Source organism: Rhamphochromis longiceps, linkage group LG6 (assembly GCF_057381845.1).
Source record: "Rhamphochromis longiceps isolate RC_006_pf linkage group LG6, R_longiceps_female_GT1.1, whole genome shotgun sequence".
Lineage (NCBI taxonomy): Eukaryota > Metazoa > Chordata > Actinopteri > Cichliformes > Cichlidae > Rhamphochromis > Rhamphochromis longiceps.
In genome coordinates, this window is record NC_140562.1 from 23552323 (window position 1) to 23569324 (window position 17002).

The 17002-nt window shown below is 36.6% G+C and overlaps 2 protein-coding genes across 2 annotated transcripts; both read left to right on the forward strand.

Moving 5' to 3' along the window:
* Positions 1-2527: 2527 nt before the first annotated feature.
* On the forward strand, positions 2528-7494 carry LOC146667997 (solute carrier family 22 member 7-like). The gene is made up of 10 exons (XM_085408564.1): positions 2528-2908; positions 3155-3258; positions 5023-5177; positions 5330-5498; positions 5590-5713; positions 5833-5942; positions 6419-6621; positions 6805-6913; positions 7000-7206; positions 7464-7494. Exons 1-10 carry the CDS (start codon positions 2528-2530, stop codon positions 7492-7494), a joined length of 1593 nt encoding a protein of 530 aa, XP_085264690.1.
* Positions 7495-11090: 3596 nt separating this feature from the next.
* Positions 11091-16553, forward strand: LOC146667998 (solute carrier family 22 member 7-like). The gene is made up of 10 exons (XM_085408565.1): positions 11091-11471; positions 11563-11666; positions 13031-13185; positions 13361-13529; positions 13641-13764; positions 13856-13965; positions 15212-15426; positions 15964-16072; positions 16161-16382; positions 16478-16553. Exons 1-10 carry the CDS (start codon positions 11091-11093, stop codon positions 16551-16553), a joined length of 1665 nt encoding a protein of 554 aa, XP_085264691.1.
* The last annotated feature ends 449 nt before the right edge of the window (positions 16554-17002 follow it).

Below are 17002 nucleotides of genomic sequence, written 5' to 3' on the forward strand. Positions count from 1 at the left end.
ATTGCGCATTTCAGTGGCCTCATGGCAGAACAAACCCACAGAACCCACAAAAATCAAAATCAACGTGAAAATATATATTTATTAAGTCACATATATATTTTAAACTCATGCCACTGAATTTAGGAAACCAGGTTTCTCGAGCAGTTTCTGGTGCAGAAAAGCACAGAAATTCAAGCAAAGGGTAAAACACTTCATGACATGATAATAAATTACACTTTTTGTATTGTTATCAATAGAGATGTTAATTAAAGTCAAAGCTAAAAATGAAATTAATGAAATCAAATCAGAAAGAGTTAAACATCTGTAAGAGACCCTAAAAGAAAATAATTTTCCAAACATCAGGTACTTACATTATACATCTTTGCACTTGATATCCAGCACAGGCATCTTCACATCCTGTCTGTTAAAAAAAATGATCCTGAGTGTTATCCCACTAACTGCTCATATGTAGCCTTGGTCATTCATGTATGCAGCTGTATTTAAAGAGGGAGAAGAAGAGGTGTTCCTAACCCATCCCCATGTGCCACCTACACAGTTCAGTTGATGCAGGGGCAGTGAGGTGACATAATGAACATGTCAATTGAGAAGCTTCAAAATATTTTTAGATTCATTTGAAACAAGCTTTGAATTTAGTATCTGTGTTTGGTTTTGATTAATTATATAATTAAAATAATTCACCACTTGAAAGAAACTAACTGCAATAATAGTAACAGACTCTTATATTCAGATTCGAGCAGATATATACTACATAGTGTTTTAAAATACCTATACATTTATGGTGATTTGCTCATCATAATGTACCTTTAATTAGGGTTAATATAATAATAATCTCAGCAGAATGGTAAACCGGTTATGTAAGACTGCTGTTCTCTTTGAGGGGATGACCGTAAATGGAATTCAATCTAGTTTTGAAAGTGTGGTTTGCTGAAGTAAAGTAAAAAGGGATAACGCATCATTCGGTTAATCTTTAAGAAAACAGTGTTTATTATTAGAAGTAAAAAAACATATTAAGATCTTAAACTCTGTTGGAAAGCAAGTCAGGTATCACAGTATCTTTTTTGTGCTTATTTTTTGTTTATTTATACAGTCATGTGACAGTTTCTCCATTTATACTGTCAGGTGGGGAAAAAAGAGTTTTAACACAAAGCTATGCAGCCCTGTGAAGTTATCATGTTAAATGTTTTTGAAGGGTTGCCAGGAGAAAGCCTCTTCTTTCTAAAAAAAATAATAATAATAATTAAAAAAATATGGGGCAGCAGGAAAAGGGGTTACCGACATTTTTATATGTAGTCCCCATTTTGGGAGGATCAAACAAATTGGACAAACTACTGTAATATAAATTACTTGGATACTGAAAATTCTTTACAGAATATAAAACTGTCAGTAATTTCTAAGCAGTTAATACAATAATTTTATTGAACCCTCTTTTAAAATCCACTTCGGTGGTATGTAGAGGAAAAAAAAATGTTTTCCTAGAAATGCGTCACACTCACTTATGGTTCATTTTTGTGCTACTCAGCATACTCTTTGTTTCTTGTCTCCATTAAAACACAAACACTGAAGTCTTATGTGTCACTTGGTGTCACGGTTAGCGCTGGCAGACCGTGGGGATGTGGGGAAAGGAGGACCTAAATGCTGGACTCCATGTGGTGAACAGTGCATTTATTTACAGTGCAGTAAATATTCACACAAACAATCCCCATGCGTTCCCCTGACTCCCATGCCGTGTCTTCCTTAAATAGCTCCCCCGACGAGGCTGATCAGCAGCAGGTGTGTGGCAATGGTCTTCAGCTGTTGTATTGAAAAATGTTGTAATTAGGTTGGTTCTGCTGTAAAGGGAGCTCTTGCTTTTGGCTGCCAAATTTTCAGAGATGTTTTTATTTGTTATGTTCTCATCCAAGTTTTTATTGTGCAGATTGTAGCAGATCGGTTTAATCTTCCTATAGTTGATCTCATTTTTGTGGCTGGTTTTATCTTGGTGCAGTTGCTACATGAAGAAATCCTGTGTGACTGTATATTTCTTTGGGCTGTGTACATAATATGGTGCTAAAATATTAAGTTGCCTGTGGGTGTGATGTGTTTGTTATAAAATTTAAGCCCTGCCAGAGCTGATATCTTAGAACTTACTACCATTGTAAAATAAAACATTACAAAACCATCTGATTCCTTTGCATATTGCACTGCAGCTGCATTGTGGGATAAGAGTGCTTTCTTGAGAACTGAGATCAATTTTAGATCACATTCTTGCTTTCTCTACTGTGAGTGCTAATTTTCAATTATAAATCCTGACTATTATAGCATTTGAATAAACATATCAGCCTTACAACTGATCAAAGCAAAGCCAGTGTTTGACTGAGTAACTGTATCGTACTGGGTACAGTTAAGTTACATTATTAATACATGTTTTTGGTATTCATTTTAATTATTAACATTGTGCTGGTGAATGTGTCTTTTATAGTGAGTGATACTCTACTTCACTTGACTTTTAGAGCATTTGTCCTCCCGGAGATACAGGAAGCACAGCAAAATGAAATTTGACAGCATTCTTGCAGAAATTAATGGATTTGGAAAATTCCAAATTGCTCTAGTCTTGATTCAGATCCTGTCTCGAATTACTTTGCCATGTCACTTTCTGCTGAATAATTTCATGGCAGCTGTTCCTTCGCATCACTGCAACATCGATGCTTTGGATACTGGAGCTGTCTTTGGAAATTTAACTTTAGATCAGAAATTAGCCGTTGGTATTCCAGCAGAGCGGGATGGGACTCCAAGCTCCTGTCAGATGTTTTCAGAGCCCCAATATGAATATCTGTTAGGTTCAAACAGCAGCAAAGGCTCATTTACTGTTCAGTGTCAAAATGGATGGGTATATGACAAAAGCACTTTCAAGTCTACTTTGGCAACAGAGGTAAGTGAGAATTAGTTATGTTGAACAGAGACATTTTACACAGTCATTTGGATTTTTTTTTTTAAAGAACAAATTTTCTTTTGCTAACATTAAGGATATAATTTTCTATCCATTTTATTATCTACAGAAAATAATCCAACTAGCTAAATGTAATTTCCCCAGGCATCATTCATTTAATTATTGTTTATTTTCCAGAAGACGTAACTGTAAAATCACATATTGTAATATTTTAACGATTATTTGCAGTGGGATCTCGTGTGCAGCAGAAAAGGTATGAACAAGGCAACTGCAACCATTTTCTTTATTGGTGTTATGGTTGGATCCCCAGTTTTTGGGTTTCTCAGTGACAGGTAAGGGTTAAATGGTCAAAAATACTAGTTCTTCTCATATACACTCTACATTGTGAAATATTTTAAATCATTTTTTGCGATAATTTTGATGATTAAGGCACCGTAGAGGTGTAAAACCGTAAAGGGACCTCTGGCTAATACATCCGGTTCCGTGTCGGGCTCGTAGCCGAAAACTAGCTTTACTTCGTTGTCTGGGTCAACTTTGCTAGCAGAGACAGAGAGAGGCGTTGAAAGGCTCCAGCGGAACTTGTTGTTTCAGAGGAAAACACGAACACGGTGTACAGTCGTCTTAATAGCTTACTTACAACTGGGCTCGTCAGGCACTCTTCTTGGCTGCAGGGGTTATTATTATATTTACATGCTTCCAGCTCCCGTTTCTGCTCGATAACAACTTGTACTTTTCCACTCTCCTTTTTCTCCCTCCCTCGCTCACAGACACATAACGGGTACGGCAGTCCATTCTCCCTGCAGCACGGACTAGCTGCCCAGGAGGCTACATTCTTTAGGGCGATGCCTGTAAGACTCTGCCTATTGCCTTCATATTAAATCATTTTAAAAAATATTTCTTCACGTCATTATGAGATGTGAGATTGAGACACAGGCATTTGAGCCTCTTAATGCGTGTTTTGTTTGGGTTTACACCGGCGTGGAATTACCAAAAATAGAGAGAGCATAGCCTAACATATGAAACAGGAAAGTACCGCCGTGTAATCCCTTTATTTCAACAAAGTAACTGTATTCTGAATACCACCTTTTTAAACGGTAACTGTAACGGAATACAGTTACTCGTATTTTGTATTTTAAATATGTAACTGCGGTAAATGTATTCCGTTACTCCCCAACACTGCAGACCTGTTTTATATACGCGCCGGATAGTTTTCTATATGGGATCACTGAAAAAAGTGCAGCCTTACCTAATATCAACCCTGTTACTCATTTTATATTAAGATTTAAAAATCTAGTTGGCATTGCTATGACGAATAACCTTCAGTAAAAGCAATAAATCACACAGCAATAGTACATTAGTGTAGTTGTAAAAAGCATGATAATATATTAAGTAATCCAAAGTATTCAGAATACATTACTCTCATTGAATAACGTAACGGAATACCTTACAAAATACATTTTGGGGCATGTATTCTGTAATCTGTAGTGGAATACATTTTTAAAGTAACCTTCCCAACACTGATAATATCACACATAACAAAAAAAATAAAGAAAAGAGGAAGACTTGAAATATTTCACATCACCTGTAATGGATATAGAACATGGTTGATTTAATTCAAAAATTTTACTGCTTTAAATGAAATTATATTCCATAATATTCCAGTTTTTTTAATGTACTAGTATATTCGACAAAATGACCAGAAATGTATTATTTTATTTTTATTTTCCAGGTCTGACTTGTTTCAATCTCTACCAGTACCATTACCAATGCCAACTTGGATACAGACATATATGTATATAACTGAAAAAAAAATAACAATAAGATCAATAAGAGAGATGTTGAAGTGTTGCAAAATTAAACCGTCTTGCGAATTATAAATATATTAGTGCTGTCAGCGTTAACGGCGCCGTGCTGCCCCACGCACGGGGCGATCCGTGCTAACTCGCTAAAGGAGATTTGCTGCGTTAATGCGGTTATGGCGCTAACATCATTTTAACGAGATTAACACCGACAGCACTAAAATATATACATGTGAGAGGTTTACCCCACAGCTGTGAGCACAGTCATTACTTCATGCTTTTTCTGTCCATGACCAGGTTTGGGCGACGTCCTCTTCTGCTCGTGTCTTATCTGGCATCCTTGATATTTGCAGTGCTGAGTGCATTCTCCACCTCGTATGTAATGTTTGTCATCTTGAGATTTTTTACGGGCATGTCACTCGCAGGAATAAGCATCATGGCCATTGTTTTGAGTAAGCAGGATATTGTTAAAGCTGTGCTAACCTATGACTGAGACATTATAGCCTGGTTCATGTTTACAGGCATATTCTGTTTCTCTTTCAAGAATTTGCACAATTTGTTTTATAAAAAATTTTTTTATATACTTGTGCTAATGTTTCTGCAGATGTTGAATGGTTTAGCATTGAACACAGGACTTTTTCTGGTGTGATCATAAGCCTGGACTGGACAATTGGGAACTGGATCCTGGTTGGCACTGCATATTTTGTAAACGAGTGGAGGAAGCTGATTCTAGCAGTTACCTCCCCCCTGATTCTGTCTATCATTGCTTGGAGGTATTTAAGTTTTATTTGCCGACTTTGCAAAGTATCCTTAATCTCATTGGATTTTGATCAGATGCTAAACTCACCATGTTTGTTGATTTAGGTGGCTTCCAGAGTCTGCTAGGTGGCTTGTAGCCAAAGGAAAGACAGATGCTGCTCATCATTACATAATGAAATGTGCCAAGATGAACAACAGATCCAAGTGCATGGCCACCATCACACCAGCGGTACATCTCAAAATGTTTTTGGGGTTTTTTTTATTAGCCGACAGTCTTACTGTAAAATAAGACAAAAAGGGGGCTTTGTAAATGAACATTCACATTATGTTTCCCTGACTTTCTCACAGACATTACTGGAATGTGCAGAAACTGAACATGGCGCTAAGAAGTACACTTTTGTAGATCTTTTCAGAACCCCAAATATTAGAAAACTTGCTATATACTCAGGAATGCTATGGTAAGTTTCGGTATAATGGTTTGGAGTTAGGAGATAGTTCAGCTTTTTGGGAAAAGGCAAATTGATTTCTTCCAGATATTCATCATATGTGTGCATTTTCTACCAAACGCACTTTAAAAAGAGTTAACTGACTTTTCTCTGTGTGTGTGTTTGTGTGTGTATTTTTGCTATCTTAAGTGACAGTTATGGGTGGATTATTAAATAGACAAATGGGGCAAATTGTACTTGGGACAAAGATGTTAAAGCCTTTGAGCTATCTTACGGAAATAAAGCAATTGTTATTTTTATAGCTATCATTTTTGACACTGGGAAATTTACACAGCTTTTGATTTTGTTCTAGCATACAGTGTAAAAAATATTTTAAAAAAATATTTAAATGAGAGTTGCAATCATGTTTGGGGTTTCTTTGAGGAAATTTGTATTTACCCCTTTATTTATCAGCCTAAGTTTAAGTGTTTCTTCTCCCTCTTTTCTAGGTTTGGCGTTGCATTTACATACTATGGAATAACTCTGAATATCACAGGATTTGGACTGAACCCATACCTATTTGCATCCATTGAAATGCCCATGAAGATTGGCGTCTATTACTTCCTGGAGAAAGTTGGGAGAAAGCATGGCCAGATGGGTTCCATGCTATTAACTGGTCTCTGTCTCTTCATCAACATCTTTGTTCCAAAAGGTCATTTCTCTTTCATTTCTCGTACATTTAGCGGTTTATTTCTGCCACCGAGAGTTGATATGAATGTATGCGTTCATTTCCGGTGGTAAGCAGGATCAATCTTTAGAAATTAAAAGATAGAGCATTGGTCTTGGGTGGATGTGTTCTCTCACCTGAAAATTTTCTCTCTCCTGTTCTCCTTAGATAAATGGACTGTTCGTACTGTTGTGGCAGTTCTTGGAAAATCTATGTCAGAGGCCTCGTTCACTATCATGTATCTTTACACAACTGAGCTTTACCCTACGGTCGTACGGTTAGTCCACAAAAAACGTTCTTCTGCCTTGCTTTGATTATTCATATGAAAGGTTTATATTAACCTCAGTGGTTTGATCTTTTTAGACAAAATGGCTTAGGCTACACCTCATTTCTTGCACGACTTGGCGTGTCCATTTCTCCACTCATTGTACTATTGGAAGATCTGTGGCATCTCCTCCCTGCAGCCACTTACTGTGCAGTGGCAGTTGGAACTGGTTTAGTTGCTTCACTTCTGCCCGAAACATTAAACACCCGACTGCCAGAGTTCATCGAAGATATTGAGAAACCAAGGTAAAGAGAAGAGAGTGTTAAAGCATCACAGCATGCAATTCAGTATCCAAACTAAAGCTAAAAGATTAACCATTCACAGAAACTCCCCACGAAACAATAATCCAGTAAACTGCAGTTTACTGTTTATCAAAGTCCAAAATACACATTACATTCTATGTCCTGATGTCTGCATGTAAGGTCAAATGACTAACTGAAGTCTTATTTATATTGCTGCATGTAAGGTCAAATGACTAACTGAAGTCTTATTTATATTGCAGGAGACAGTCACCAAGGAAGGAGATTCAATAAGAAAAACACAGTCATCAATAATAAGACTTATAATGATTGGATCTTAACTGATTTTTAAATAGTAAAGTTACCATGTTACAACTTCAAAGATCATCATTGTTGAAATGCTCAACAAGTGTCAATAAACGTAATGTTAACACCACTATTATTCACTTGTCATTCACTAGTCTTGTCATGTTTCACTGTATACAACACATTTCATTAGCAAATGAAAAGATAGGCTGGTATTGATAGTGAATCGATGGTGATGCTTACTTTACTTTATTGAGTTTATTTACTTCCATGCTTTATTGACTTCCACTTTCCATGCATGCTTTTTTTTTTAAATTAGGAAATTTCCATCCTACCATCCTCAGTATAAAGTAAATGTTTGGCCTGTTAGGTGCACACAAGTTATTGTTTTCCACCACCTTCAAATCTACTCTGGCTACAGAGGTGAGATTCAATATTTCCATTTAAAAAGCAGGAAATGAATACCAGTCCTAAATCAGCTAAAGTTCTTCTTTCGGCCATCCTCCCTTCATAGTGGGATCTGGTTTGTGATAAGACAAAAACTAACAGAAAAACACAGCTACCATTGTCTTCATTGGGGTCATGGTTGGAGCAGCAGTTTTTGACCATCTTACTGACAAAATAGGTTGAAGATGGACTCGAGGCAGGTTGTTCCTGGTGACTGGGATGTTCATGTTCTGCAGCATGTTTATCCATCTAGTTATATGATCCTTTCAAGCACCTTTGATGAAATTAAGAACTATTATTTTTAGTTTTCTATTATTATTATTATTATTATTGTTGTTGTTGTTGTTGTTGTTGTTGTTATTATTATTATTATTATTATTATATTTTTGTTTTGTTTTTGCTTCTGTTTAGCTTTACTGGTTGTCTAAATATATTCTAATATTAGGCCATTTTTCAGGTCATGTGTGTTTTGGAAGTCGTGCAGCTATCGCAATATCCAGCTCAATACACAAACAGTATATAAGTTGATGTGAACAAACTAACAAAGAATAGAGAAAAAATTATGTGTTAGTACACAGCATCATTTCATAGTAATTTTAATTCATGTCTAGTCTAGTTTCGTTTATTATATCAGTGCTATTACATCATTTTTTCACACTTTTTAGATACATGCAATAACCTTGTAAAAATGGCATACATTTCCATTGTTTATTTCTAAAAAGAATGAAGCACATTTCAAAGCAGCCTTAACTCTGTTCTACTTGTATGCTATATGTTACACCAGACTTGTTAGAATTATAGTTTCTACGTAATACAGCTTTTTGTCAGGTCATTCACATAACTGAAGAAGACTCTCCAGGTGGGTAAAGTCTGTACATAAGCATATTAGGTCATGATAGGTGCACTGCTACAAATGCCTACATGCCTGAGAATGATCTGTATGTCACAAGTAATTTGCATTATCACAAACTATTCATTGTCAGTTGGCCTTAGATTGTAACCAGTCATTCTCATTATAATTAATAACATGACTTCATGTCTGTATATGTGTGCAAGTGTCATTTGGGCAATTTTCACTGATTGAGTTGCTGAATAATTTATCAGTCTAGAAGAAAGAGGCCTACAAGCAGCTGGAAACAAACAAAATGTCAGCTCTGTATCAAGTTTTGTCAAAAGTGTATATGTAATTTTAGACCTTCTGTGAGTTTGTTGAGAAGGGTTAGGGAATGTATGTATTCAGCCAATTACAGTAAAACCCAAAGCTATATACAAGCCCTGGTATCTGTCAATTTGTAAAAATATGAGCTAATTAAAAAAACAAAAAAACAAAAATACAAGGCATTAAATAATACAGATTTGAGGGTTTTTTTAAAATGAAAATTCTAGTTTGGCTTTATATCATTTAGGAAAAATATGATTTGTGGATATAAAATTATATAGTAGGTAATAGTTGGTAATTAAACTGTCTCAATAAATGACTGAAACATTAATGAGCTTTTGTTTCATATATCTCTGTTCACATTAAATTAAGAGGTCTCTTAGGCATCTTCTCTTGTAATATTTTTCAATAATCTTCAGGAATAGTTCTCCAGGCTTCTTGAAGGACATTTCAAGGCTTTTCCTTGGATGTTGGCTTCATTTATTTTATTTATTTATTTTTTAGAAAGAGGGGCAATACATATTAATGAACATTTTAACAAATGTAAATATGCCAGATTATAGCCTTGGGCTAATTTCCATCTGCAGACCCTCTGGTCTGCAGACCCATTTTGTTTCATTCTCTGTTAATTCAGTTCAATATAGATTTATTTATATCACGCCAAATCACAACAACAGTTGCCTCAAGGCACCTTATACTGTAAAGTAAAGACCCTACAATAATACAAAGAAAAGAGAGAAAAACCCCAATAATCATATGACCCCCTGTTGATGAGCAAGCGATTTGGTAACAGTAGGAAGGAAAAACTCTTGAGTCAATTAAGACAGGAAATAAGGCATGCTGTGGGAGGAAGGCAGAGATTAATAATAATTCATGATTAAATGCAGAGTGGCATATAACACAGTAAAAAAGGTGAGTGAAGAAGAAACACTTCATCATGGGAATCTCCCAGCAGCCTAGACCTATTCTACCGAAACTAAGGGAGGATCCAGGGTCATCTGATCCAGCCCCGACTAAATGTTTTAGCAAAAAGGAAAGTTTTAAGCCTAATTTTAAAAGTGGAGATAGTGTCTGTCTCCCGAATCCAAACTGGAAGCTGGTTCCATAGAAGAGGGGCCTGAAAACTGAAGGCTCTGCCTCCCACTCTACTTTTAAATACTGTAGGAACCACAAGTAAGCCTGCAGTCTAATGGGGTGAAACAGTACCATAAGGTCATTAAGATGTGATGGGGCAAGATTCTTCAAGACCTTGTATGTGAGGAGGAGGATTTTAAATTCAATTCTGGATTTAACAGGGAGCCAATGATTCAATATCAATATAGCAAAAATATGCTTTCTCTTTCTAGCCCCTGTCAGTACTCTTCCTTCAGTTTGGATCAACTGAAGTGTTTATCAGGACATCCTGATAATAACAAATTACAGTAGTCCCGTCTAGAAGTAACAAATGTATGAACTAGTTTTTCAGGGTCACTCTGAGACAGCATGTTTCTAATTTTAGAGCTATTGTGCAAAGAATGTGCTCCACATCATTTTTTCTCCTTGACCCAAACAAATTCACTTCTTAACTTTAAATTCTGGTTAAAAAATAGAAATGTTCTTAAAAGCTAGATCAACAGACATAAAGATGTTACAGGTATTGACAAAAAGGGAAAAAAAGAATGACTTTTTCCCCACTGGAAATTTCTTGTATTAAACTCAGCCAATACACATTTGTTTAAACTTTGGACCTTGGTACTTTATCACTAAAGTTACAGCTTTCTTGGAAAATTATTTATTTACTTCTACGGTTCACTGAGTTCAGTTTATTTTGTTCATACTGCCTAACAACAAATTAACACATTGAACATCAGCTGACCGTTAACCAAGAACGCTTAATGGAATAAAAGCGGCTTGTGGCTCACTATGAAAATCTATTTTGTGCTCCTGAAGGTATTTGCTTCAGGTTATTCTCTAGTTTGTGTCTCTTTTGTTTTCCAAGATGAGGTTTGACAATGTGCTGGCAGAGATCAATGGTTTTGGAAGATTCCAACTAAGAACATTCCTCTTGTTAATAATTCCACGGCTGACTTTACCATTTAACTTCCTGCTGAATAATTTTATTACATTTATTCCCTCTCACCACTGTGATATCAGGTCTCAGAATAATGGAGGTGTTTTCAGGAATTTATCTTTGGAAGAGAGGCTCAATGTTAATATCCCTTTTGAGCAGGATGGGAGTTTGAGCTCCTGTCAGATGTTTGCAGAGCCTCAGTACCAACTGCTGTCAAACTCTTCCAACTTAACCTACATACCCACAATGCCATGCCAGAATGGTTGGATATATGACACCACCATCTTCAGATCTACTCTGGCTACAGAGGTGAGGATCAATATTTCCATTTAACAAGCAGGAAATTAATACCAGTTGTGAATTAGCCTATGTTTTCCTTTTGTCTCTGTTCCCTTTATAGTGGGATCTGGTTTGTGACAAGAAAAAAATGAACAGAGCCACGGCCACCATATTCTTTGTGGGGGTCATGTTAGGATCAGGAATATTTGGCTTCCTTAGTGACAGGTGAGTCCATGTCATCACCTTTAAAATCGAGCACAAACACACTGAATAATAAAATCAACTATGCTTAACATTTTTTTGTACAACTATGGTGACAAGTCTGTATTGATCTGGGTGTGCATTGCCAAATATTATGATGAGCCCTAGATAGCAAAGAACAAAATTGTATTGCCAAAAGTAATCATTCACAGGTACTTTGCAAGTAGGGTGGAGTAAGCCCCTCTATTAGGTGAGTTTGGATGCTTCCATAGAGGCCTCAAAGACAGAACAGTGGAGAACATCACTAAGGTCCTTTATCTAGAGTACTGTTTATATTTAAAACAACCTTTTTTGAAATACTTCAGGTCAGAGGGATTTCACTTTTTTCTTTATAAGAAATATTTCAATTATGTAAAAGTACACTATACTGACAAGGCATTAAGCCCACCCAAACATTACCCATACAGGAACTGCCCAAAAGGCAAAGCCGTAAAGTTCCAGCTCCAGGTTGATGCTGGAGAAAGTTTGGATCTCTGCAGTTCTTCTATCAATAGTGTCCCTTTTTTTCATGTGCTATGGCCCTCAGCACTTGGTGCTCTGGAACCTTGTGTGGTGTGTGGTCACTTCACGGCTGACTTGTTGCAACAGTGGCATCCCATTACATCACACTCAAAATCAAAGAGGTCTTCTGAATGCCCCCTTCATTCACAAATGTTTGAAAAGGCAGACCGCATGGCTAGGTCTGCCATTTTTTAACATCTGTGACAATGGGACCAGAATTATTTTAACGTTTTTTTATTTTCTCATTAATTTTTATTTTATTTCATTTTGACATTTAGTTTTTAATTCAATGTATTTTCAGTTAGTTTCTACAGAGGATTTTTTTTTTGTTTCAGTTTAGTTTGTCTTATTGGAAAATGTTTAGTTTTAGTCTTTTTAATTATTACTACATGGTTGGTATAAGCCAAAGGCAAGATTTAGGATAGCCATTGCAGGTAGTACAATTAAAATTACACAATTTTTTGAAAGCAGTTGACTCACAGTCTTGTAGACATCCAGAGTCTTAATAAAAAATGTCCATCAATACCTCATTGGTATGTAATAAAGGTTTTGCCAAATTAAGAAATACTGAAACAAATATTATTTCCTTACTTCCCTCCTTTATTTTATTTTAGTTATTTTTCCAAGTGCAAAGGATTTTTTTTTTGTTTTTCCATTTTTTTTTCAAAAGTCTAACATTTATTTTGATTTTAGTGAGCTAAAAAAAACATTCAACTTCAAAAATTAGGAGAAAATAAATTGTTCTTAACAGTTGTAATCTAGGCTTTTTTTCATTTAAGTGTTCCGTAGATTATTTGACTGTAATTTTTTAAAAATTTGTTTTACAGGTTTGGCCGGAAAAAAACACTTCTGTTGTCTTACATGGCAAGTTTCATTTTTGGGATTGCGACCGCTTTGTCCTATAATTTCCTAATGTTTGCCACAATGAGATTTTGTACTGGACTCGGACTCTCTGGAATTAGTATAAGCTCCTTCGTCCTCTGTGAGTTGCCTGTCATTCACATCGAACAAAAAATAAATGAAACATCACACTGACACAATTAAATTTTTTTGAGATGATGCCCATACAGGTGTGGTTTGCTCAAAATCCTTATTTTTATCAGTAACCTCAATGTGTCATTATTAATAAAAAAAATACATAAAATTCCTCCACATAGGTCTTGAATGGGTGGAAATCAGGCATCGGACTACAGTGGCTGTTTTAATGAGCTTGGACTGGAGTGTTGGTTGTGTTATTCTACCTGGAGTGGCCTATTTGATCAATGATTGGAGATTCCTGACTGCTGCTGTAATCTCCCCACTGTTTCCAGCTATGCTCTGTTGGTGGTAAAGACAAATTAATATCATTATTCAGTTTTCATGCAGGGAAAACTAGTTCCTGTCTTTCTAAAAGTATTTAAAAGACCTTCTAAACCTTCTCATTGCTCTTTCTCATAGGTGGCTCCCTGAGTCTGCCAGGTGGCTGATGAGTAATGGAAAAACGGATGACGCTCATTTTTACCTGAGTAGATGTGCAACAGTTAACGGCAGAGAGGATGTCATGGCTGACTTAAAACCTGAGGTACAACATTTTCATTATCAGCTAACTTCAAGACAGAACTGTACACTTCACAGCTCCTTTCTCTGAATAAAGTTTCCTTTTTACTCTACAGGTTCTGTCTACAGTAATACTTGTAGAAGATGAAAACAGAAAGTATTCCTATTTGGACCTCGTGAAGACACCCAAAATGAGAAGGCGCGCTCTACTTAGTGGCATTGTGTGGTATTTATCTTGAACATTTAAAACATTATACATAAGTATATAAACTATTTGCTCATTAGTACATATTTAATGGTTAAAACTGTGGACAAAGGTGTCCATGTCCGTGATTGGGAGGTTCATTGAATAATTATTAATAACCGAGAAATGCATATTTGATCTTCAACCTTAGAAGATCCACCTTTAAAATTTGGAGACAGCTGTCTATATCCATGATAGGGATGCACCAGTATGTTTATTCAGTCCAAAAATTAAAACAATGCCCAGTTAGGGCCTTGCATTGTTAAGGCCCACTTGCCCACGATGTGGGCGATCGTGGCTCAAGAGTTGGGCATTCGTCTTGTAATCGGAAGGTTGCCGGTTCGAGCCCCCGGCTCCGACAGTCTCGGTCGCTGTGTCCTTGGGCAAGCCACTTCACCCGTTGCCTTCTGGTGGTGGTCAGCGGGCCCGGTGGCGCCAGTGTCCGGCAGCCTCGTCTCTGTCAGTGCGCCCCAGGGTGGCTGTGGCTACACTGTAGCTTGCCATCACCAGTGTGTGAATGTGTGTGTGAATGGGTGGATGACCGTGTATAGTGTAAAGCGCTATACAAATATTTACCAGTGTCTCTTAGCTACAACCAGTAAACTTGGCTGAAATGGTGGCATTATCCCCCAGGTTAAAACCACTGGCCGTTATGATGGCAAAAACGGAACTGTAGAAAGCCAGATGTTGATGTTGTTTTCTTCTTCTCTGAGGTGCATTTAGAAAAAGTAAAAAATATCACCACCATAATTTTGTATTAAGGAAATTTACAGCTACATTGAGAACATATATTCCAAAGACAACACTACATCTAAATTATTTCTGGAGTCTTCGTTTTTGAGCAATTCAGCTCTTGAAGTTATTAAACCTCAGCCTAGTTGGTTAGCTCAGTGGCAGAAGCACTGTGCCCCCACCCCTCCTTACCTACTCCACCTTTTGCTGGAAAGTCTAACAAGGACATCCAGGCAACCTTCAAAAGGTCAACAGCAAAATTGTGTCGAAAACATTGGCCCAAATCTCATGTCTAAACAAATTTTTAACTAGACTAGACTAGATTAAACTGCCAAGAACAGGTTATTCAACATCATGTTTGCTGAACTCTAACACTATTTCGATAACAATGGTTTTACTATTATCCATGTCAGATACCAGGTAGCTAATGAGAAACTACTGTTCTTTGGGGCAACTGTTTAACTTTAAAATGACAAAAGTCTGGTCTTGCTCGCAGGTTTGGAGTGGCCTTCGCTTATTACGGGATCAGCTTGAATATCAGCGGATTTGGTGTGAACATTTATCTCACACAGTTCATCTATGGTGTCATAGAGATTCCAGCCAAAGGATTCGTCTTTTTCACCGTAGACAAAATAGGTCGAAGGTGGAATCAAGCCGGGATGCTCATTTTGACTGGGCTGCTTATATTCAGCAGTGTGTTTATCCATGCAGGTATATGATCCATTCAAATGTGTAGATGTATTCATTTTAGTTTATTAGCTTACTTTCTAGTATTATATTATTTGTCACATGCACCAAGCCATGATTCTTTGACCAGACTGACAAAGACTACACATAATTCACTCTTGTTCTGGAGTAGTTTTGCATGATTCAAGCTGCTAGTTCATAAAAATTCATTGTTCTAGTCTTGGCGCAGCCCAGTTCATCCAGTGTCTGAAGTAAACCATGTTAGCTCCTCTTCAATGTAGTTCTTCCCGTGAAACGGTTTTCTTTAAACAGTAGATTGTTGAATTAGTAATTACCCCCATATCTGACATAATAAATTAGAAACAAAACATCTAAGATGTTCAGTGTTTAGTCTGAAGGTTGAACTTTTAGCTCATTATAATTAGTTGAATATGGGATGACCCCATTATCTGTATGAGCTAAATTAAATGTCCTTATGCGTTTGTAGTATTTAATCTTCTAATAAATTCAGTGAAAAGTCTTAACTAGAACACAAGGTGAATTATAGTGTTTTCTTTTCAGATAGGGGGGATCTTCGGACAGCTGTGGGAGCTTTGGGCAAGATGTTTTCAGAGGGCTCTTTTACAATCGTTTTTCTGTACACAACGGAGCTTTATCCCACAGTAATGAGGTCAGTAAAATGCACATTGTCTTTTATTTTGCTGCCTGATAATCAGAGCACAACATTTGTTTTATTTTTTCTTCTTTTTGTAATTCAGGCAAAATGGATTGGGATACTGTTCCTTTATGGCCCGTGTAGGTGTGGCTGTATCCCCCTTGATCATGCTCCTTGAAGACGTGTGGGTGAATCTGCCAAGTTTTGTTTTTTCCCTGGTGGCTTTAGGCTCCGGACTGTCAGCTTCTTTGCTCCCTGAGACGTACAATGTGCGTTTGCCGGAGACTATTGAGGACGTGGAACAGACAACGTACTGCGCTTTAATGTAGAAAAATCATCCAAACATGAGACATTATAAACATTGTAAAATGTATATAAAATTATGTACATTTTAAAATGAAAATGTCTTTTGTATTTCAGAAGACGATCAGTCTCCGCCTCTGATGAGAAATCTCCTGCCTGTGCGTTTTTGTCAGTGCAATCAAAATCCCCATAGGACTACACTAAATCACCACAGCAACTTGATGGGAGCAAACAGTTTAAACATATGTAAAACAGTGTCTTTTACACATGTTCAATCCATGTTGAATATGAAGTCATTTTACCTCCTCGTGGGGGAAATATCCAAATTTAGCTGTAGTAGAATTCTTATTTGTTGTTGCAGAGGGTACAAATGCAGTGCCTTTCACATGTGTGATCTAAGTACATACCGCTGTGTAGCTATAAATTTATAAAAAACACAAATACCTCAGTCCTTTCATTAGATTGAGTATGTTAGGAAACTTGAGCTAATGAAGAAGCACGGTTTGTTAGATTCAGTTATATATTTTTTGCTCTAAATCTGATTGTCTTGTGAGTCATACGTCTGTGTTCTTTAGTAAAAATAAATCTAAATAAATCTTGAAACCCAATTTCAAATACTGTATGACATATTTGTGTTTGAGG